General features: G+C 46.9%; 1 protein-coding gene and 1 pseudogene across 7 annotated transcripts in view; both read right to left on the bottom strand.

Annotated features, from left to right (window-relative positions):
- Nucleotides 1-2,253: 2,253 nt before the first annotated feature.
- Nucleotides 2,254-24,544, bottom strand: part of ZNF496 (zinc finger protein 496) — a 34,620-nt gene continuing 12,329 nt past the window's right edge. For all 7 annotated transcript variants that reach the window (XM_045585953.1, XM_045585956.1, XM_045585955.1 and 4 more), the window contains 4 exons: nt 9,826-9,958; nt 9,288-9,395; nt 8,133-8,246; nt 2,254-3,815 (listed from right to left, as the gene is read on the bottom strand). In XM_045585953.1, coding sequence (XP_045441909.1) covers nt 3,058-3,815; nt 8,133-8,246; nt 9,288-9,395; nt 9,826-9,958 — 1,113 coding nt within the window. In that variant the 3' untranslated portion in view covers nt 2,254-3,057. The remainder of the gene's footprint in view (nt 3,816-8,132; nt 8,247-9,287; nt 9,396-9,825; nt 9,959-24,544) is intronic.
- LOC118726117 lies at nt 10,649-11,746 on the bottom strand (annotated as a pseudogene).

Here is a 24,544-nt window from a genome sequence, read left to right as displayed (position 1 = left end):
TCATGGCCACAGAGTGTCATCCTAATACTAGCCAAACCATTTTAGAAAAATGGGAATAACCAAAAGGGAGACCAAGATAAATATGGTTTACCTATCCTCAGCACCACGCCCTCCCCCAACTGGGTGGGTCAATTTTGCTGAAAATGGAAAGTGCTGGTAAAATTTCTGCAAGTTTATACTCTTTCTCAACTTTTTTCTGGGAAACACTTTCAAAGGGACCCCAGCTTAATTTGGACGGAGTAGACTTACCCTGACTCTTCAGATGTGCCTTTTCTGGCCTGCAACATTTCCCAGGCAATTGTCACAGCCCCTCCATATTTTCACAAGATGTGGCAACATAAGTTATCATCAAATCCCCTACGTTACACTCTGAACTCTGCTTTTGGCAGAAAAGGGAAAACCATCTTTGGAGAAAAGTGACATAGACCAATCTCCAAGGTAGGCGTGGACTCATACCTTCTTACCACTGGTACCATCACTCAGCTAGGGAGAGGATATAGGACAATGGTGAGGTCAGGTTAACCAGCTGTAGTGACACCAAGAGTACAAAATACCCCTGGTATAGTGACTTCCTCTGTCCTTTGGACAGGGGCCAGATCAGGTGAGCAGGCCATCTATTTGAGGCCTAAATGTGCCACAAGGTGGAGTCTGACACCCAGAGGACTACTTTCAGCATCCTTATTCCTCAAGCTCACTTTGTCAGGTCAATCGACTATTTCAACTGTAGTGCACATTACTTTTTAAACTACTAAATGGAAAGTGTAATGTGAATATTAATTAATTCAGCAAGTTAATTTTTATGCACCTAGGAGTTTGTGGAAACAATGTCCAGAGACCCAAGGAACAGGGAGGGCAGATGCTTCTCGGATGTGGGGCCTGTACTTCCATGGTAAGGTGGAGATGTAGCGCACTGCCTGCCCATCCCCCAGGGAGGGAGCCAGTGGTCAGTTCTCCGGTGTCTGGAGGAGCAAGTAACCCCACGGGCCTCTTGAAATGGTTTGAACTGGGATTTGAACTCCATCACCCTGGAGGGCTTCTGAATCCTGAGTGACTGACCTTCCAATTAGGTAGGTACTAGGTATAGGGGGTCAGTGAGTGGGGGTTTCTCCACAGTATTTGGTGGGGTCTCAAGAAACAGTTACAGCCCATTGATGTTTTTCTTAATTTAGGATCTAGTTTTACAGGTAAGACACAACAGTGAGTGGGGCAATGTTCCTCCATTTCACAAATGTCTGAAGCAGATCGGGAACCACTTTCCAGCTGACAAGCCCTTGAGCGAGAGTACATGAGGGTAGGGCAAATGTATATCCTGGCCTCTATTTGGAATTTCCTCCTCAATAGCCTTAAAGATTCACTTTCCCCCTTTTCCTGGCAGATCAATAAGAGGCCAATTATTTAGAAATGGAGAGCCCCAATATTTATTTTTTGTTCAGGGTATGACCTGACAGTTTTTATTTATTGCATTTACTGCTCCTCGGGATGCAGGGGTGTCTACACAGGCACAATAATCAGAATTATAAAACCATTGGATTTGATGGCATCTCGTGTGGCAACAGAAGTGACAAGGGACCTGGCTGCCTGCTGATGGACATACAAATAACACAAAATGTCCATCTGTGCTCTCCCCACATTGAGCCTGGCTGATGTTACCAGTCTTCCAGGAACAATAACACCATGGTTTTCGCTGCTTGAGATTGCACAGCCAACGGTCACTCCCAATCCAGAACTCCAGGCCACGCACTTTCAAAGCTATGCTGCTTCCAGTGGATGGACAGCAAACCAACTGCAGCTTCTGTTGACTCATCTGTTAATCAGGGATGACCAGATAATTGCAAGACTATCTGCTGTTGTGGATTGAATGGTCTCCCCATCACCCCAGATTCATATTTACGTCCTAACCCCAATACATCAGAATGAGGCCTTTCCTAGAAATATGGTCATTGTGGATGTTACTAATTAAGATAGGAACATACCAGAATAGGCATGGGGGCCCTGATCCAATATGGTGTCTGTATAAAAAGGGGAAATTTGGAGACAGGCAGTACACAGGGACACCACATGAAGGTGAAGGCAGAGACGGGGTAATATTTCTATAAGGAACATCATCAACCGCCAGCACCACCAGAAGCTGGGGGAGAGGTGTGGAACAGAGCTTCCCTTCTAGGAAACTAGCACACTGACCCCGTGACATTGGACTTCCAGCCTCCAAAACTGAGGCAATAGGTTTCTGTTGCTCTAAGTCACCCTGTTTTCGGTGTTTTGTTAAGGCAGCCCTAGCAAATGAATATGAACAGCAGACTCAGTTACTAGGTATGGAGAGCCCAAGCTCACAGGAGGTCGTTTCCACTGCCCCTCATCCAGACAACAGAACCCCCCCTGGGGCTGGCTGAGCTCCACACTCCCGGACACACTGGGGCAGGCAGGGGAACTTAAGTGCCTTTCGAAGGATGACAACCTCTTCTACCCCACAACCATCTACCGGGGCCTTTAGGTACCAAGGAATGACATTTGAGCAGAGTGTGCAACAATTTAAAATGTGGGTATGGCCCTCAGTGAACTCTAATAAGCAGCTGCCATGGTAAATAAAAGGATGGCACAGTTCCCTCCGCGGGCTGCCCAGAACAGCGGTGCTCTCTGGGTCAGCTGGTGACACTGCGGGATTGGTGTGCCTGGCCTTGCTGCCCACATGCACTCCCTGCCTTTTTCTAGCCATTACCGCGCCCACAGCTTCTTGCTCTCAGCTGGGAAGTACAGTTACCCTGGGACCTCCAGACAGGGGCAGGGGTCCAGACAAGGCAGCATGGCAGTGTAGTGAGTTGGTGGCAAGGGACAGACCCCAAATGGTCACTGCATTGGGGCAGTCCGGTCCCTCAGGCCGCCTGGGAAGCACTGGACGGGGCTCTCTTCTGACCCAGAAAGGCCGGGCGGGTCCACGCTGCTTATGCACCTCCCTCCCTGCTTTTTGGCACAGCAGAGACCAAAGAAATGCTCCGTTGATCACTATCTCGTTTCTACCTGAGAGCGAAGGGGGGGAAGGTGAGGTCTGCCCGGGAGCGGTCAGTAGGAGTTGAGGGCCTGCTTGGAGCGGCGCTTCATGTGCAGGCGCTGGTGGCGCAGGAGGTCGGAGTTGTGCAGGAAGCTTTTGACGCAGTAGCGGCACCGGAAGGGCCGCGCCCGGTCCTTGGAGTGCACGATGCTGCGGTGCCTGGCCAGGTGGTCCGGCCGCTGGAACAGCTTCCCGCAGTCACAGCACCGGATGCTCACCTGGGCCCGGCCCTCGGCCGGCGGGGCATCGGGCTCCCCGCCGGGGGACTCCGCCGCCCCCTGCTCGCTCCCGATCGCGGGCTGGGGCTCGGTCGGTTCGGTGTGGACCCGCGTGTGGCAGAGCAGGTGCGAGTTGAGGCGGAAGCTCTTCCCGCAGGCGCCGCAGCGGAAGGGTTTCTGGGCCTCGTGGGCCTCCAGGTGCCCGTCCAGGTCCTCGCTGTCACTGAACAGCTCCCCGCACACCGAGCACTCGTGCAGCTTCTCCCGCTCCCTGCGGCTGCGCAGGTGCCGGATGAAGTTGACTCTCCAGCGGAAGACCTTGCCGCAGTTGGGGCACACGTAGGACTTCCCGGAGGGGTGCACCTCGCCCCCCGCCGAGAGGCCATTCTGCTGGGGCACGGGGGTGCCGTTTTGCTTCCCCAGGGGGCTCCGTGTCTCCTCTGTGCAGTAGGGGCCCAGCTGGGAGTCCTCATCCCCAGAGCTGGACAGGACAATCTCGATGGTCACCTCCTCATCCAGGCTGCTCTTAGGGGGCAGCGGGTCACCTCCGGCTGCAGGAAAGCAATGTGGCCACTTAGGAGTGGATGACGGAACAGGTACGACGTTGGGGGTTATGGGGGAAGAGTGAATGCATTTTGAATGTGAGGACATGAACTTAGGGGACCAGAGGGCGGAGTGCTAAGGGCAGAAGTGCATCCCCTAAAAATTCCTATTATGCTTAAGTCATAACTCCAAATACCTCAGGATGTGACTATCTTTGGAATTAAGGCCTTTCAAGAGTTAAGTTAAAACGAGATCACTGGAGTGGCTTGTAAGCCGACAGGCATCCTTCCAAGAAGATATTAGGACACAGGCATGTGGAAGCTCAGGGAGAAGACAGCCAGCTACTGGCCAAGAGGACTTGCTGCAGGAGAAGCCGCTCCTGATACTAGACCTCAGACTTCTAGCATTTTGAGAAAACCAATTTCTGTTGTTTGAGCCTCCTTAGGAGACTAATACAGTGCATACAGGATGACAACCCCTCAAATCAGCTAAAGTGACAAAAAATAAATGCAATTTCTAAAAGGGAGCCTGTGGGCCACAGTGCTCCTGTGGGCCAATTACACAATGTTAGGAGTTGTTACTAGATGAGATGGGATTTAGCAGTGTGCCCTAAACACCAGAGAAACAGTGAAATCAGGGAGTGATGACTATAGAAAGAGGTGTGTGTGTGGGGGGGGGGGGGTGGGTGTGTGGGGGGGGGGAGGTACTCCTATGTTTTCATTCTGCCCCTGGGGCTCCTGAGCAGAAGTCGCTGACCCAGGGTCCACCGTGATAGGTCATGGGTGTCAGCCTGAGGGTCTGAAGGTGGGCTGTCAGGCCCCAGGTCTGGGCTTGACTCCACATTGCCAAGCCATCATAGCTTGCCTTTTCTATGAAGTCAAAGTTATGGGTCTGAATCTGTTGCCTCTTATTTGCACATAATCCCTCCTGTTTTCCTTTCCTTTCCTTTTTTTTTTAAAAAAAAATTTTTTTTAATTTTATGTATATTGTTTCAGCACATTTGTTTTTCAGTTTTAAAATACAACGCATTTATTAATCTCTTTTTGGTTTTATATCTTACAAGAAAGCTTCCCCATCCTAACATCATAAGAATATCCTATTTAATAAAAGACTAATATGCAAATTAACCATCACTCTGCTACACCCACCAGCCACTCAAGAACAAATATGCAAATAAACCCAACCAAGATGGCTACGGCCACAGAAAGCAGGAGGGTAGCTTGGGTTTCCCCGGCAATGGAAGAAGCCAAGCTTTTCGCCTGCACTTGCTGGCCTAGGCCTCCACTCAAGGCTACAAAGTTTCAATGATAGAAGATACATAAATCCAAACAGAAATGGCGGCAGCCTAAGAGGAACTGGAAAGAGGAGGCGGCTAGGGTTTCCCCTGGCGATAGAGGAAGCCAAGCTTTCTGCACACCCTGGCAGGCCCAGGCCTCCGATTGGGTTGCCAGGGGATGTGGTCGGCCTGCAAACCACCACAGGCCCCTTGATCAGGCCACTCCATGCCCCAAGGGAACCCCCACCCTGATCCAGGACACCCTTCAGGACAAACCAGCTGGCCCCCACCCATGTACCAGGCCTCTATTCTATCTAATAAAAGAGTAATATGCAGATTGGCCATCACTCCAACACACAAGATGGCTACCCCCATGTGGACACAAAGATGGCCACCACAAGATGGCCAGCAGGGGAGGGCATTTGGGAGGGACCAGGCCTGCAAGGGAAGGCAGTTGTGGGCGATCAGCCCAGCAAGGAGGGCAGTTGAGGGGGACCAGGCCTGCAGGGGAGGACAGTTAGGGGTGACCAAGCTAGCAAAGGGAAGTTGGGAGTGACCAGGCCTGCAGGGAAGGGCAGTTGGGAGGGACCTAGGCCTGCAGGGGAGAGCAATTGGGGGTGACCAGGCCTGCAGGGGAGGGCAGTTAGGGTTGACTAGGCCTGCAGGGAAGGGCAGTTAGGGGCAAACAGGCTGGCAGCGGAGTGGTTAGGAGGTGATCAGGCTGGCAGAAGTGGTTAGGGGCAATCAGGAAGGCAGGCAAGTAAGCAGCTGGGATCCAGCAGTCCTGGACTGTGAGAGGGCAGTCAGACATTCCTCGAGGGGGTCCCAGATTGGAGAGTGTGCAGGCTGGGCTGAGAGACACCCCCAACCCCATGCACGAATTTCGTGCACCAGGCCCCTAGTATTTTTTTTTTAAATATATATTTTATTGATTTTTTACAGAGAGGAAGAGAGAGGGACAGAGAGCTAGGAACATCGATGAGAGAGAATCATCGATCAGCTGCCTCCTGCACACCCCCTACTGGGGATGTGCCAGCAACCAAGGTTCAACCCTAACTGCCCTCCCCTGCAGGCCTGGTCACCCCCAATTGCATTTGACCGGAATCGAACCCGGGACCTTTCAGTGCGCAGGCCGATGCTCTATCCACTGAGCCAAACCGGTTTCGGCTCTAGTATTCTTTATAATGCCTTAGTCTTTTGTTTTTCAAATCTGGCTTCCTAGCCTCCCTGCGTCTCTCCTCAGTCCCTCCAGCTCACAGGGAACCATCCATCATCCGTCCCCAGGCCACACAGCATGGCCACAGACTTCAGTATCACCAATCCACTGATTGAGCTCAATTCCCCTGACATGTTAGGCAACTTTCTCTTTCTCCTTTAAATTTTTTTCTGTAAAATAGAGAATCAAGTTGTCTTTTGGGGTTATGGTTGAGGATTACACATGATTTAATACATATGTAGGCACCCATTCTGTATATCATGAGGCTGCTATGGGCAGGCAGAGGCCAGAGAAGGCCAGAAGTGCACATGTGGCAACAAGCATTCATCTAGCCCCACTGAAATGGCCACCCTCATCTGGGGGAGGGGCCATCCTCAGCTACGCATGGCCACTCTCAGCCTGTTGCATGCACCTGAGAAAACCAGGGGTAAGGGAGCTCAAAGTTTCTCCTTCTGGATCTGCTGTAAACGTAAAACCTCTTTGTCTACACATGACGAGTAAACAGAAATAGCAGGGAGCCCTGCACAGAGCTAGGTGGAATTACCACAATGCCAGACAACTCTTTTTTCCCCTCCCTGAATCTTGGCTTCACCCCAGAATCATCTGGAGAATTCTTTTTTATTTTTTAAATTCTTTATTGTTGGAAGTATTATGTATGTCTTTCTCTGGGTAGCTTATTTCACTTAGCATGATACTCTCCAGGTTCCTCCATGCTGTCTCAAAGGGTAAAAGATTCTTCTTTTTTACAGCTGCATAGCATTCCATGGTATAAATGCACCACACCTTTTGTTATCCACTCATCTACTGATGGGCACTTGGGCTGTTTCCAGATCTTAGCTATTGTAAATAGTGCTGCTAGGAACACATGGTGCATGTAATTCTTTGCCAGACAACTCTTGCTCCAAAAGATATCTCGGGTAAAAGACTGTACGTTAATCAGTCCCCACAGCTGTGGAAAGTCTCCATCACACAGTGGGTGTAAGTACTATGAACCAGAGACTAATATAATATTGTATGTCAACTGGAATTTTAAAAAAGAACAAAAGAAAACAAAAAAGGACCAGAGACTCAGGTACGGTGTCTAGAACAATAACTTAACCCCAAGGACATTAAAGATGGCCACAATGCCCAGCTGGTGTGGCTCAGTGAACATCAGCCCATGAACCAAGAGGTCACAGGTTCGATTCCTGGTCAGGGCACATGCCTGGATTGTGGGTTTGATCCCCAGTATGAGGTGTGCAGGAGGCAGCCTATTGTCTATCCCTCTTACTTAAAAGATTCCTCTTTCTCTAAAGATGAATAAAAACATATTTTTAAAAAATGACAGCCACATTTCAGTCTTTGCCTCTGGAGGTGGTGACTTTTACCAACATGTGGAGGCAGGTGGAGGACACCCCAGAGTCTCTTTTGCAGGCATGCCACACTCCTGCTCTTTAGGTCCAAGGCTTTGCCCAGGACTCTGGCTTCTGTGCTCAGGGAAGAAACACACCCCTAATGGCCAGTAGCGCTGTGGAGTACCTGCTTCAACCTGCCAGGGTGAGACCAGGAGGGGAGGGTCTTGGGCGGGAGCTCAGCTGGGAGACCCCAGCAAAATGGAACCCAGCACAGTAAGCTGACAACTCACAGGAGTGGCTGGTCAGCAAGGACCTCGAGAGTTCAATCCCTGACCCTACCGCACCAGCAAACGTGCATGCACACACCATACACATTCCCACTTCAACACACCAGACACCATACACACAAAACATGCACATACCACAGCAGATACCACATGTACACATACCACGTGCACACATATGCTCACATATGTATCATACACCCCAGACTCTTTACCTGGGCAGGTGCTCTGAGCAAGTGTCGTCTGCTCGCAGGCCTGGAACTCTGGTCCCTGTAGCTCATCATGTTTTCCTCTTTCTTCGGCCTGGAATGGCTGGACACTTGGAGCGTCTTTCCAGAGAAGAAAATGGAAAGGTGGTTTTGTCATGCAGCTGTGGCACTACCTGGGGAGGCATCCATGAACCAAGGGCAGCACTGAACTCCCTTCTCGGGCAGCCACTCAGTCAATGTTTGTGGAGCAGATGAATTTGTAGGCAAAAAGACTGTGAAGCTATATGGAGTTAGCACGAGTCCTGAATCGGCCTGTCCACTTGCCTGTGAAGAAGTGGCCGCCACCCTATGGTCATTCCACTTCTGTGGTGGGATTCCCACAGGCCCCGGGCCCCTCGCAGACCCTGCATAAACAGTCTGCAGAGCCTGCGGGGCTGCCAGCACAGGGAGCTGGTCCCCGTGAGGCCCTGCGTGCTCGTCCAGGTGGGAATGGAGACCCACACGTGACTGCATTGTGCCAGCTCTGAAGAGGAAGGAGTGGGGGCTGCTGTTGAAACCATACAAAGCCTTTAGTCCTGAAGGAGCAGTGTCTCAGGCGTCATGGCAAGTGGTTAACAACTTACACCAAGCCCAGATGGGGGAGTGGGAAATGCTGCCGCCAATGCTGTGCTGTTGTAGGCCAAGGCCCAGCACCCGTGCCTTAGTTTCCCCACTATTAGCCTGTGGTGAAAGGACTAGAGAAGGAGACACCTGGAGGTCCTGCACTGGTGCTCCTTCTCCACCTGACTTCTGGAGGATGGCCTCACCTGTGGGGGCGCTGCTGGCCTGTCAGCACAGCCCAGGCGCTGTTTATAGCAGAGAAGGACGTACCCACTGTGTCCTAGTCCCTGGCTGATGAGTGTTACCCCACACCCTGTCCTAGTCCCTGGCTGATGAGTGTTACCCCACACCCTATCCTAGTCCCTGGCTGATGAGTGTGACCCCACACCTGCAAAAAAAAATAAACCTTCATTCTTTCTGGGAGAAGTCATGGAGGAGGCAAAACATGCTCTACTGAGACAAGAGCCTGGGGTTGCAGAGGGCTGGCAGGGAGCGGCCCACCTCTGGTCAGCACCACCTACCACCCTACTCTGTCCCCCCAGTGGTGGAACCATGACTCACCCAAGTAGGAGACCTGGGCAGCACCCTTGCCCTGGACGTCCTGCAGCTCGGGAACACACGGCTCGTTCTCCTCACCCTGAGAGAGGTCCTGCTGGGCTGCTGGGTCATCTGTTCACAGAAAAGGGGGAGACACACATTCCTCAGTGACCTGGAGGGACACAGGCCAACCCATGGCAGTGACAGGGCCATTCAGGGCTACAGAGAGGCTTGAGCAAGCAGAGGGCGGGGAAGGGCACACTAGTGGGGGAGCTGTGGGCTTGGGGCAGCTGTCAGGCCCACGAGGTAGAAACCCTGAGCTTCAGAAGCCATAGGATCAGAATGATCGAAGGAAAGTGGGTGCACGGGAAGCTGTTATGTTTGGTTACGAATGCAGAACAGCCAGTAGGCCTGGTTTACATGTGATGGCGGCAGGGGAGGATGCCTCTACTAAGAGTCGCTGTGTGCAGGTGACCTCACGTTAGGGATGGAGGGTGGTCGGCAAATTCAGATGTGGGCCCCCAGCTCCCCGGTCTCAGGAGAGGGTGGAAGGACGTCTTACCTGGAGGCAGTGAAACCCCACAGTCCTCTCCAATGATGAACTCCCCGTAGAAGCCAGTCTGGGCAGGGTCTAGAAGGGACCAGTCCTCTTGCGAGAAACAGAAGATCACGTCCTCCAAAGGAAAAACCCGTTTCTGAAACCACAGAACAGGGACGCCTCAGTCCAAGGACAAGCTAGGGAGGGTCGCTGCAAAGAAGGGAGTGAGGTGGGGCTGAGGACACACCCTGTCCCATGTGTGCACGGAAGGGAGAGAGCAGAGGCTGCCCTAGCTCTCACCTGGGATCCACCTCCTTCCTATCTAGTTTCGCCGAACGCAAACCATGGGGACTCTGGTGGCCAAGGTTGTGGGCAGGGCACACAGTCCCAGGCAGCTAATGAAGACCGAGACACCACTAGGTTCTGTCCAGCAAACACCACGCCATTTCTAGAGCTGTCATCCCAAGTTCTCACTGCAGAGATTCACCCCGATATCGACTAGTTAATTCTCTTGTATTCAAATTTCTGCTTTAACTTGGCCTGCCATTCCACTTTTTCCTGTGCACAGCCTACAAAAATGACTTTCCCACTGATTTCTTCTCCATTCATCTCTTCCACAGCCGTATCCTCATATGCGTGCATTCTAAAATTTATTCTTATTTACTTCAGAGAGGAAGGGGGAGAGAAGCATTAATGATGAAAAAGAATCATTGGTCAGCTGCCTCCTGTGTGCCTCCCACTGGGGTTCAAGCCTGCAACCTGAGCATGTGCCTTTTACCGAATCAAACCAGGACCCTACGTAGACCAATACTCTATCCATTGAGCCAAACCAACTAGCGCTATCCTCATTGTGTGTTTGTTTTTTTAAACTCACAAAGCCAAAGCCTTTGGATTTCCCATTGGGATCTCTCATCACCGTGACACCTAGGGTCTTTCCAAATTGGCTGAATAGCTTCTTCAGTCTCTCATCACCCATCTACCTCTTCCCCAAAGTTTTTGATATACATCTTAGTGAACTCCTTTGCTTTGCCCCCAAGTTTGGCTTCCCACTCTTTTTGAGACTTGAATCTGCCCACAGACACTTTGTTGTCATTGAGGAGCGTGCTGTTCATCTTCTCGGTGGCTTTGTCTGCAGCCTCTTGGGTCATGAAGTGAATGAAAGCATCACCCTCAGAGCCATTCTTGTCACACACCACCTTGCAGGTCAGGATGTTCCCAAAAGTAGAAAAAGTATCATAATGTGCCTTGTTATCTATAGATTTTTTTCCAGGTTCTTAATGGAGACATTTTCCGCACCAGCTTTTCTCAAAAAGGGATCCCTTTGAGATTCCATGATGCAAACTGGCTTTCCCTCAATCACGACAAGTTCACAGGATCCCGGGCCCGCTCAGCACCAGCATAACTCAGTGAGCGGAGGTGGTTCCGTCGTGCAGACCCGGATGGAAGCCCAGGCCCCGCAGGCTGAACTTCTCATGCAGCACATCCCAGTGCAAGTCACCCACACACAGGGAGGCCCCGGGGTAGCTGCTGGCGGCAGCGGTCATCTCCCCAGTCCCTGTGGCCCCAAGCCCTGCCAGGACTTCTTATAAGCACCATTCAAGACAAAAGGGGTTCTTCCCCAGTCGGCGTGCAACCTGCTCACGGGTGGCAGGGCAGGAGGGACCCAGGAGTCCTGGGCGGCTCATTCGAGAGACTGCAGGGCTGCAGACAAAGGCTCTCAAAAACAATATGGCCTTCCCCACGAGCTTGTCATTTTCAGCTCCAAATTTCCAAATAAATGTATTAAAATAGGGACTTTCCTCCAAATTACAAAAATTCTTAAAGAGCCAGCCAAAGAATACCCACACGGCCTCTGGGATACATGTTTCTCTTCAAATACAGGCCTCGGGCTGCTGGCAGTTTAAGATTACAGCTGGGGAAGAGGGATGCAAAGTATTTGTCAGCATGTAAGTCTGGGGGGCCGCGTGCACAGCCGCCTTCACGCGGGCCGCCACGGGCAGCCGGACACATGGTGCTCGGGGAGGACGGTGCGGGGCTGCCGCGAGGCGCGGGCGCAGGGACAGCCCGGCTCACCACCCACGCCTGGGTGCCATGGAGGCGGCTGGCAGGCCAGAAGTGTGCACAAGTGACTTTCCCGTAGGTTCCAGGAGGATTCGATTTTTCTTCTCTCCACACACCACCCCCCACCCCCCACCCCCCGCCCCCAGATTTTAAAGCGTTTTTGAGTGTTTTAAAAATATATTTTATTGATTTTTTACAGAGAGGGATAGAGAGTTAGAAACATCGATGAGAGAGACATCGATCAGCTGCCTCTTGCACACCCCTACTGTGGATGTGCCCGCAACCAAGGTACATGCCCTTGACCGGAATTGAACCCGGGACCTTTCAGTCCGCAGACTGACGCTCTATCCACTGAGCCAAACCGGTTTTGGCATAAGGTTTTGTTTTGAATGTTTTCTCTTTTTTCCCCCCCGAGGCCAAACGAAAGCAGCAGAGGCTGCAGCAACGCTGGGTGGAGAGCTTAAAATATATTTATATTGATTTCAGAGAGGAAGGAAGAGGGAGAGAGGTAGAAACATCAATGATAAGAGAGAATCAGGTTTTTTTCTTGATGATCTGGCTACCGGTTCATCAATATTGTTTATCCTTCCAAAGGTTCTGCTCTTGCTTCCATTGATTTTTTGTATTGTTTCTTAGTCTCTCTGTCATTTATTTCTGTTCTAATCTTTATTATTTCCTTCCTTCTACTTACTCTGGGCTTTATTTGTTCTCTTTCTAAATTCTTTAAGTTGTAGGGTTAAATAGTTTATTATTAATTTTTCTTGTTTTTTGAGGTAGGCCTGTGGTTCTATGAACTTCCCTCTCGGGACTGCTTTTGCTATATCATAGAGATGTTGTGTTATTGTGTGTCCATTTTCATTGGTTCCAGGAAAGAAACAAAGAGAGAGAACCCAAATAAATAAAATCGGAAAGGAAAAACAGTGAAGTAACAACTAACATCACAGAAATACAAAGGATTGTAAGAATATACTATGGAAAACTACATGCATACAAGCCAGACAATGTGGATGTAAGAGATAAATTCCTTGAAAAATATAATCTCTCAAAACTGAATCAGGAAGAATCAGAAAACCTGAATAGGCCAATAACAACTGAAGAAATAGAAGCAGTGAACAAAAAGCTCCTAGCAAAGAAAATCCCTGGTCCAGGTGGCTTCACAGGGCAGTTTTACCAAACGGTCAAAGAAGAACTAACACCTATCCTCCCAAACTATTCCAAAAATCCAAGAGGAAGGAACACTTCCAAACTCTTTTTATGAGGCCAGCATCATCCTAATTCCAAAGCCAAATAAAGACACTACAAAGAAAAAGAAGTACAGGCCAATATCCCTCATGAACATAGATGCTAAAATCCTCAACAAAATATTAGCAAATCAGATCCAGCAATATATTAAAAAAGTCATACAAGATGACCAAATGGGAATGCAAGCCTGCTACAATATTCACAAATCAAAAACCTGATACATCACATAAACAAACTGAAAGACAAAAATCACATGATCATATCAACAGATGCAGAAAAATAATCCAACACCTACTTTTGATAAAAAATATCTCAGCAATGTGGGAATAGAGGAATCATATCTCAACACAATAAAAGATATATATGACAAACTTATAGCAAATATCATACTCAATAGGCAAAACCTAAAACCATTTCCCCTAAAGACAGGGACAAGACAGGGATTTTCTTTCACCACTCTTATTCATCACTAGAGGCCTGGTGCAGGAAATTTGTGCACGAGAGGGTGAGGGGGAGGGGGAGGGAGGTGTCCCTCAGCCCAGCTTGCACCCTTTCCAATCTGGGACCCCTCGAGGGATGTCCGACTGCCCGGTAGAATCAGGCCTAAACGGCCAGTCAGACACCCCTCTCATAATCCAGGACTGCTGGCTCCCAACTGTTCACCTGCCTGCCTTCCTGATTGCCCCCTAACCACTCCCCTGCCAGCCTGATTGATGCCTAACTGCTCCCCTGCCAGCCTAATACCCCCTAACTGCCCTCCCCTGCAGGCCTGGTCAACCCTAACTGCCCTCCCCTGCAGGCCTGGGTCCCCCAGAAATGCCATTTCCTGCAGGCCCGGTCACCCCCAACTTCCCTCCTCTGCTGGCCTGGTCACTCCTAACTGCCCTCCCCTGTAGGCTTGATCGCCCCCAACTGTACTCCCTTGCAGGCCTGGTCCCTTCCAACTGCCCTCCCCTGCTGGCCATCTTGTGGTAACCATCTTGTGTCCACATGGGGGCAGCCATTTCATGTGTTGGAGTGATGGTCGATTTGCATATTACTCTTTTATTAGATAGGGTAGTACTGAAAGTCCTAGCCACAGTGATCAAACAAGAAGAAATAAAAGGCAACCAAGTTGGAAAGGAGGAATTATTTGCAGATGACATGATATTATACATAGAAAACCATAGACTGCAAAAACCCCCCCACTAGATTTAATAAATGAATTTAGCAATGTACCAGGACACAAAATAAATACCCCCAAATTGATGGCTTTTTAATACACCAAAAATGAGTTCTCAGAAAGAGAAACTAAACAAGCAATCACATTTACCACTGCAGAAAAAAAAAAAAAAAAAAACACAAACAAACAAAAACAAAACATTACATTCTTACAGATAAACTTAAGTGAAAGATTTGTACTTGGAAAACCACAGGACATTGAAAAAATAGATAGAGGAAGACATAAACAAGTTGAAAAATATATCATGTTCATGGATTGATAGAAGTAACATAATTAAAATGACCATACTACCAAAGGCAATCTACAGATTCAATGCAATTCCTATTATAATATCAACAGCATATTTAACAGATCTACAACAAATACTCCAAAAATTTATATGGAACCAAAATAGGCCCCAAAGAGCCACAGCAATCTTAAGAAACAAGAACAATTGGAAGAATCACAATATCAGATAGGAAATTATATTACAAAGCCAGCATAATCATCACAGCCAAGTACAGCCATAAAAGCAGGCATATAGATCAATGGAACAGAACAGTACTCCAGAAACCAACCCAAGACACTATGCTCCATTAATATTTGACAAAGGAGGCAAGAGCATACAATGGAGTCAAGACAGTTTCTTCTATAAATGTATTGGGAAAATTGGACAGATAAATGCAAAAAAATGAAACTAGACCACCAACTTACACCATACACAAGAATAAATTCAAAATGAATAAAACACTTAAATGTAAACTGTGAAACCATAAAAATTCTAGAAGAAATCAAAGGTAGCAAAATCTCAGACATTCCTTGTAGGAATATGGTTACAGGATACATCTTTTAGGGCAAAGGTAACTAAGGAGAAAATAAGCAAATGGAACTATATCAACATAACAAGCTTCTGCACAGCAAAAGAAACTATCAACAAAACGAAAAGGGAGCCCAGTGTATGGGAGAAAATGCTTGGCAATGATACATTTGATAAAAGGTTAATATTGAAAACATATAAGGAACTCCTGCAACTTAATAAAAAAGACAATCCAATTTAAAAAATGGGCAAAGGACCTAAACAGATACTTCACTAAAGCAGACATACAGAAGGCCAAGAGATGTATGAAAAAATGCTCAAAGTCATTGACCACCAGAGAGGTGCAAATTAAAATGACAATGAGGTATCATCTCACACCTGTCAGGAAGGCCATCATCAACAAATCAACAAACAAGTGCTGGCGAGGATGTGGAGAAAAGGAACCCTAGTACACTGCTGGTGGGGATGCAGACTGGTGCAGCCATTATGGAAAACAGTATGGAGTGTCCTCAAAAAATTAAATGTGGAACTGCTATTTGACCCAGTGATCCCACTTCTAGGAATATATCCTAAGAAACACAAAACACCAATCAGAAAGGATGTATGTGCCCCTATGTGCACAGCAGCACAATGTACAATAGCTAAGATCTGGAAACAGCCCGAATGCCCATCAGTAGATGAGTGGATAAAAAGCTGAGGTACGTTTATACCATGGAATACTATGCAGCTGTAAAAAGAATGATCTCTGGGAGCTATGCATATATACTTTCATGCTTAGCCCATGGACAGGGGCCATAGGGTGGTGAAGACTTGGAAGGATGGGTAGAGCCTGGGAGGAGAGGGGAGAAGGAGGACAGAATGGGAGATATTTGTAATAATATCAACAATAAAAAATGTATTTTAAAAAATTAAATTTAATTAAAAAAAAAAAAAAAGAAGGATCTCTTACCCTTTGAAATAGCATAGAAGGACTGGAGAGTATTATGCTAAGTGAAATAAGCCAGTCAGAGAAAGTTAAGTATCACATGATCACACCCATATGTGGAATCTAATTAACAAATAAAATGATGAACAAAATAGATCCAGATAAGTAGAATCATGAGACAGAATGAGGAATCTCAGAGGGATGTTGGGGGAGGAGGGAGGAGGGATGGAGGGAACGAGATCAACCAAAGAACCTGAATGTATATATGCATAACCCATGGACATAGACAATAAGGTGGGGAAGGCCTGGGGAGAGGGCAAGGGTAGGTTAGAAGTGGCCAATAGGAGCGAGGGGAGAGGGAAAGGGAGCACATGTAATACTTTCAACAATAAAGAATTTAAAAAATAATAATAAAGCTATAGAGAGACAGAAGAAATCTATAGATTATACTCAAGTTTTATAAATATCATATTAAAAATTACCTAGGAACCCTGCCCTGGCGCTCAGCGCTGTCAGGAACCCTGAAAGGACATGACAGCCCAGCATTCCCACCAAAACATGTGACTTGAATCTTAGCAGGAATTAAACCGTACTGAGGTCCAGTCTTCACTCTCCAGGATTCCTGATGCCATGACAAACATGGACACCCCAAGGAGGAAACACTGGAGCCAGGATAAGGAAATGAGAAGCACAACCCTGCTATATGTTATTTAGATGTTAAATTTCCAGAACGTGACACACACAGTAAGTCCCTACTTAACGCTGACGATAGGCTCCTGGAAACTGTGACTTTGAACGATGTATAAGGAAACCAGTTTGATCAGGGGCATTGGCATAGACTAGACCAAGTTCCGGTGGCATATTTCTGGTCACAAAAAAAACCAAACCACCAAATTTCTAAATGAAGACCCAAAATACTTCTCATATCAAACACGGAAATAAATGTGAGCTATACAGACAGTTAAGAAAGATTGATAAGGATAATTAAGAACATGACTTCCCCACACGCTGATTCAGGGTCCTGGTGGCCAGGTGGAGCCTCTCTGGCAGCTTGGCCCTTGGCAGGACCCCCGGACCCTGGACAGGATGGCCTTCTAGTTCTTCCATTGCAGGTATTTACACCCACTCACACTCAGCTACAAGGAGGCAGACGCACCAATTGCCCTCATGCACATCTTCGGGACAAGGAAGGGAGTCCCAGAGAGAAACCATGCAGGTGTGGGGAGAACGGGCCAGCTCCATCCGGCATGTATCACCCTGTCCCCGGCCAGAAATCGATTTTCTCTCCACATCAACGTGATGGCTGATGTGGCTCCGTGGTTGAGCATTAACCTATATGACCCAGGAGGTTAAGGTTTGATTCCCAGACAGGACACATGCCCTGAGTTTCTGGCTCGATTCCCACTGTGGGGCGTGCAGGAGGCAGCCGATCAATGATTCTCTCATCACTGATCTATTTTCCTTCCTTCCTTCCTTCCTTCCTTCCTTCCTTCCTTCCTTCCTTCCTTCCTTCCTTCCTTCTCTTTCCTTTCCCTCCTTTCTTTCCTTTTCCTCTCTCTCTCCTCCCCCCCTTCCTCTCTGAAATCAATAAAAATATGTATTTTTAAAAAGGGGAAAAAAGGGTACTGAACGATACAACTTACTCCAAGAACCTGCTGTATTATGGTTAGGTAAGCAACCATCCTAGCTTTTAGAAAATATGCTTCCGTATGACGAGAGAGACACAAAGTCTCTGAAAATTTCAGGAAAATATGTATGCAGAGGCAGGAGGTGAGACAGACCAGGAAGGGGAGAGAAGGAATATACAGAAATTAAAGTAAAGGGTGTTTGGAAATCCCTGTCCTATTCTTATAATCTCCCCAAGTTTGAAATTAATTCCAAAGAAAAGTAATGAAATACAGGTAAAAATGCACATTCTGCCTCAGCTGGTCTGGGGTGCAACTTGAAAAGCTGCATGTGAAGGGGTCCCCAATTGGCTTTGCTGGTAGAAAGAGGCAAGTCTGGGGAAAGCCAGCCCCTGGGACAAGTCCCTCAGAGTGGAAGACAGGGGCTTGGAGAAAATAATTTGATCTCGAAAGGGATCAAATATGCCCCCCCTAAAATGAGCAGGCTTGGCAAAAGACTGTCTGAGCTGAAGCGAACAGAGAAACAAAGTCTGAATGTCCCTTGATGCAGGGACACCGCTTCCCCTTCTCCCAGGAAGGGCACAATGACTCTGGATTAGCAGAAAGAAGTCTGGGTTTTTATCAGCCCACGGCAGCATCACAAACCACTAAATAAACCTTATCTTCCACAGTGTCCACGTATATTTACCTGCCCACCACTTACTGCCCCTCGAAGCTCAAATTCCTTTTCCTTTGTCTTGTCATTTCTCCATGAAAATGGTATATAAGCTCTGACTGCTGTTTCGAGATTTTCATTTCATTTCTGTCAGGCACCCCATAGGCACATGAAATCAGTCTTTTTTTCTCCTGTGAATCTCTCTTGTCAGTTTGCAGGGCCCCGGCCACTGAACCTAAGAAAGTAGAGAAAAAGAGTTTTTTCCCTCCCTGACAGTCCCTTAATAAGGAAAAGATGCTAACTGCCACCACTGATGAAATATGAGAGGAATCTGGGCCCTGGGACAGCACTGGGAGGTGTCTGGCTCTGCAGTTCCAAGAAAAAATTGGCAGCATATATTATCAAAAGAAATGTGGGTCCAGTTTCCCTCTGACCCTCGGTGGTGTCTGCGAAAACAGTGGGCAAGGATGTTCACAAACTATGGAAGCAAACTGGCGTGCCAGCACAGGCCAATGACCAGTGGCGCTCCAGCGCCACCCAGAACGCAGACACGGCCTCAGGAGGACACCCAGGGAGCTTTGTGTCATGTGGGGGAAGCTTACACTTGGAGAGAAGCATAAAAATAGGGCCCAATGATCTACAGAGTGACCGCAGCAAGACCCAAATCCAGAAGAAAGTGCATGCAAACATTTCTTCTGAGGGAACTGGGACATGCACCACACTTTCACTTTCTAAATCGTGCCCATATTTCACAATGGGAGACTGGCTGGGGGAAAGCCTGCTGCCTTCTCAGAGATGGGGCAGATGTACTTTCTCCGGCTCCTTCCACTAAGGACAGCTCAAGCCCTGACAGCCAACGCCTGGGGTCCATGGCATCGAGGACCACGGTTTTCTTTATGCCTCAAATAGCAAACTTGAAGCTGCAGGAGCTGGCAATCCAGAAATACCAGCAGGCACAGATAAAAATAAAACCCAACAAAACCTGTTCACTCAGCCACAGAACCAGGAAAGCGCAGTAGAGTCAGATAGACAATAACTGCTCTACTTCCACCAAGCACCGCACAACCACCTGGGGAAACCCAGACTTCCCCAAACCAGGCTGCAGAGGGGTCTCAGGAGGACCAATGGGGAGCCAGGACTTCTGTCCCTGCAGGCCAATGGCAGCCCCTGCCACACACACACACACACACACACACACACACACACACACACACCCCATCAGTGAGCTCCCACCTCAGCTCAGAAGCCTCCGTCAGGGACACTGAAGAACACAGAGGAATCTCAAACAGGAGGGAAAAAGGACCAACAGATGTGAGCTGTTAAGAACCATGTGAAAAGAAAAGAAGAAGCCTTGATAAAAATGCTTCAATGAACAATTACAAGCATACTAAAAACAAATAAAAACCCTCCGCAAAGACATCGTCTCAGCAAAGAAAACAGAGGATCACGAGAATAACAAATGGAACTGCAGGGACTGAAACCACAACAGAGGCATCCCGGGCTGACTGTGCTGCACGGACACGCCATTCTGTGCAGGATGGAGGCTGGAGGCACCCATCTCCACCATTTGCTCACTTTGTGCTTCTGTGTCACATTTTGGTAATTCTTGCAATAATTTAAACGTTTTTATTACTATGTTTGTTACAATAATCTGTGATAAGTGACCTTTGATGTTACTCCCATATCTGCTTGGGGCATCACGGATTGCATCTACTGGCATATAAGAGGGTGAACATCACCAATCAAGGTTGTGTGTTCTGACTGCTCCATCAAGGGGCTGCTCCCATCTCTGTCTCTCTCCCTCTCTCCAGGCCTCCATGTTCCCTCAGACACAATAATGAAATTAATCTTATGAATAACCGTACAATGGCCTCTAAGTGAAATCTCAATCTGGAAATGATTAAACTTAATAAGGAAAACATGTAGAAAGTCAAGACTCCCATCCTCCCAGTAACAATATGAAAATTAGAGCTAAACTATAGAACAACCATCATTCAGAAACCACGTGAAATTGAGCTGAATGGAAGTCTTACAACTAAGGATTTAAAGAAGCCACCTCAAGCCTGGTAGAAGTGGGAACACAGAACAGGTTGGTCCCACACCTATGTGTGGGGGATAAAAATTGGAAGGGATATCTCAGCTACTAAGGCCATCCCTCAGGAGAAGGGGTCCCAGCCCCACACTAGCGTTCTAGTGCCAGGAAGAGAAATCATCATAACTTCTGGCTGTGAAAACCAGCGGTGATTGAGGCTGAGGGAGACAGAGGACTGCTGGAGTCCCAACCAGTTCCTCTTAAAGGGCCATGCACAGACGTACACAGGCTCCCTCTGAACTCCAGCTCTGGGGCAGCAGCTTGAAAGTACCAGAGACATACAGAGAGGAACCGAATTGTCAGTCACTGGAGAGGCAGTTTCTCCAAAGAGAAGTACTGGCAGAAGCCACTGTTCCTTTTATAAGACTGCACTCCCCACAGAGCCCACAGGCTAGTGTGCACCATATCTGAGACTCCCTCAACTTGGCTTACCCCGGAGAGTCCCTGGAACCCCACCTCACCCAACTTGTGGGTCCACTCAAGCTGTTTCCAGTGGCTTTTCCATACTAAGGGCTTACCTTGGCTCATGCTCCAGACGTTCGTGAAATCTCTCAAATAGCATCTGGCCTCAGTGTGCCCCATACCTCTTGATAAGTGGCTCCATGCCTGGCACAAGCAGCAGCTAGACTTATATCACAGCTTGGTCTCTGAGTACCTCCAAGCCCAGCACAAGTAGCAGCCATCTGCAGATAGCTTTGTAGCTCATGCTGGGTGGCTCCAGGCAGAATTCGGGCAGAAGCTGACCTCGGCCAGCACCTCCTAGGAGGCCCCCGAGCCAGCTCACATGGTAGAAAGCACCACGTAACCACCTCTATGACTGATACACTAAAGGGGCAGACTCCATTAGCACCAGAGCCCCACTGAAATAAGTCCTGCTATGTGAGATGGTCCCATGTACACCTAATCCTCCAAGAAAGAAAGAAGCCAGACCAAAAAAAAAAAAAAAAAAAAGGGGAAAACTAGACAAAATAAGCTGATCTCTAGGCCTCTTGCACCAAACAGACCAAGTTATGAATGCAAAGAAAAAATTCTTGAGGTAAATTAAAAGTGATACTCCAATAAACACACAAATGGTAAGAAAGTGAAATCCTTATTACTAATATGGAGAGTTTTAATGGTCTGGATAAAATCCCAATCAGCCACAATATTCCCTTAAGCCCAAGCCCAATAATAGAACAAGACCCTAACTCTCTTCACTTCTATGCAGGCTGAGAATGAGGCAGCTGCAGAAGAAAAGTTGGAAACTAGCAAAGATTGGTTCATAATGCTGGTTTGGCTTAGTGGATAGAGCGTTGGCCTATGGACTGAAGAATCCTGGGTTCAATTCCAGTCAAGAGCACATGTCCAGGTTGTGGGCTTGATCCCCAGTAGGGAGTGTGCAGGAGGCAGTTGATCATGACTAAAAATACAATGTACGTACCATAATTTTTTTTAAAAAAGTTATTGCTTAAAAAAAAGCAAACCATCATGTGAGTTCTCAGTAAGTAATAATGTTGTTGCTTGTGGAAGGCCTTGCCTCGATATTGATGAAAACACAGTAATATGAGGTCTACCTGTGTCTGCTATTTAAACAAAACTCATTTCAGCCCAACCAGTGGCTGAGCGTCGACCTATGAACTGGAGGTCAAGGTTCAATTCCTGTAGAGAGCAGCCTGAGAAGGCACAAACCACTACAGCTCATCTACTATGAAGTAGACAGTATGAACAGCCCCCATTAAGGATGTTGAACCTGTAATTAAAATATCACTTCCAGCCCTGCCAGTGAGGCTCAGTGGCTGAACATCAACCTATGAACCAGGAGGTCACAGTTTGATTCCTGGTCAGGATACATGCGATCAGGGCACTTGCTCGGGTTGTGGGCTTGATCCCCAGTGTGGGGCATGCAGGAGGCAGTCAATCAATGATTCTCTCTCATCATTGATGTTTCTTTTCTATCTCTCCCTCTCTCAAATCAATAAAAACAAGAAAAAAAATAAACTTTAAAAAATAAAAATAAAATACCACTTCTGCTACACCCCATTTAAGTCTCCCAGCTCATAGATTTCACCAGAGAATTCTACCAAGTATTTAAAAAACTAACACCAATTTTGCAAAATCTATACTAATAAAAGGGTAATATGCTAATTAGACCGGACATCTTCTAGACAAAGCCACAGTGGTGGGGGCCAAGGCAGAGGTGGTTAGGGCCAACCAGGCAGGCGGGTAAAGTGGTTAGGAGGGATCAGGCAGGCAGGCAGGCGAGCAGTTAAGAGCCAGTGGTCCCCAATTGTGAGAGGGATGTCCAACTGCTGGTTTAGGCCTGATCCCTGCGGACATCATCTGAGGCATCCTGGAATGGAGAGGAGGTGCAGGCCGAGCTGAGGGATCTCCCATCCCCCACCCCCAACCCCGCACCCTGTGCATGAATTTCATGCATCAGGCCTCTAGTCTCTTATAATAAGAGGAGTGGACATTTCCAAATTCAGCTTATGAAGCTAGTTTTACCTTGAAACCAAAGCTAGACAAAGGCAATAAAATAAGCACTGATCAATATCACTCCTGAACAGATACAAAATAATAGCAAACAAAACTCAGCAATAGATAAAGAGATTTTATACCATGACAATAAGGGAATGCAAGGCTGGTTCAATAATTAAAAATCAGTCAACATAGTCAGCACATTAACAGCCTAAAGAAAATTCACATGTCCGTTATCAACTGAAACAGAAAAGACTTTGATTAAATCCAACACCCATGCACAATAAGAAACATCAGAAAAAAAACTGAGGTGCTTCATCTTAAGAAAATTTACAAAAACTTATAGCTAACAGCATATTTAATGGTAAATAACATTTTACCCCTAAGAGTAGGAACAAGGCAAGGAAATCCTCTCTCACCACTGCTATTCAGCATTGTGCTAGAGATCCTTACCAATGGAATGAGGCAAGGAAAAAAAAAAAAGGCATAAAAACTGGAATGAAATAAAACTGTCCTTATCTGCATATAACATGACTGTCTACATAGAAAATCCAGGTCTCTATTTAAAAACAAGCAAATACACATTAAAACAAAAAACAAAAAACAAAAAAAAACAACCCTTCTTAAAACTGATATATGAATCCAGCAAGGTCACAGAATATAAAATAAACATGATTCTATTTTCATCAAAATTAAAAATATAATACCATTTGCAATTGCTTAAAAAGTGAGGTGCTTATGTATAACAAAACATGTATACAACTTGTGCACTGAGAATCCCAACCAGTGATGAAAGAAATCAAAGAGAATGGAAAGGCATATAATATTCAGAGATCACGAGACCCAGATAGTAAACATGTCAATGCTCCCTAAATTGACACACATATTTAACAAAATTCTTATCAAAATCTCAGTGGGACTTTTTGCAGATATGGGCAAGATTGATTATTCTAAAATGCATAGAAAAAAGCAAAGAAACGAAAATACATAATTTTGAAAAGGAAGAATAAAATAAGAGGAGCCAGTCTACATATAAACTGTGCACTATTAATGCAAAGAAAGACAAATACATCAATGCAACAAAACAGAGAATCCAAGAATAACCCACACAAATATGCTCAACTGATTTTTGACAAAAGAATAAAAGCAACTCAGTGGAAACAAACTTTTCTGCCAAGAGGGCCGAAGCAATTGGACACCCACTAGCAAAAACAAAATGAAACAACAAAACAAAAACAAACTGTGACCTAATTCTCCACCTTATACAAAAATCGGAGCTACACACTTACATGCAAATGGACCACAGATTGTAATCACAGATTGAATCTATGATCACCCAGGTACGTAATTATTGGGTTAATGTATTTTGGACCAAAATGTGAAGTGGATAACTAACGGAAAAAACATAGAAAATCTTTGGGATCTAAAACTAGGCAAAGAGTCCTTAGACTTTATACCAAAAGCATGATCCTTAAAAGAAAAAACTGATTAACTTAACCCAAATTTAAAACTTTTGCTCTGCTAAAGACTCTGTGAAATGGATGGGATGAGAAGAAATATTTACAAAACATACATCCAACAAAGGATAAGTATGCAGACTATATAAAGTGTTTTCAAAACTCAACAGTAAAAAAAGCAAAATGGACAATTAGAACATGGACAGCAGTA

The sequence above is a fragment of the Pipistrellus kuhlii genome, unplaced genomic scaffold, assembly GCF_014108245.1.
Source record: "Pipistrellus kuhlii isolate mPipKuh1 unplaced genomic scaffold, mPipKuh1.p scaffold_m20_p_21, whole genome shotgun sequence".
In the NCBI taxonomy this organism is placed as follows: domain Eukaryota; kingdom Metazoa; phylum Chordata; class Mammalia; order Chiroptera; family Vespertilionidae; genus Pipistrellus; species Pipistrellus kuhlii.
This window is presented reverse-complemented; position numbering and strand designations above follow the sequence as displayed.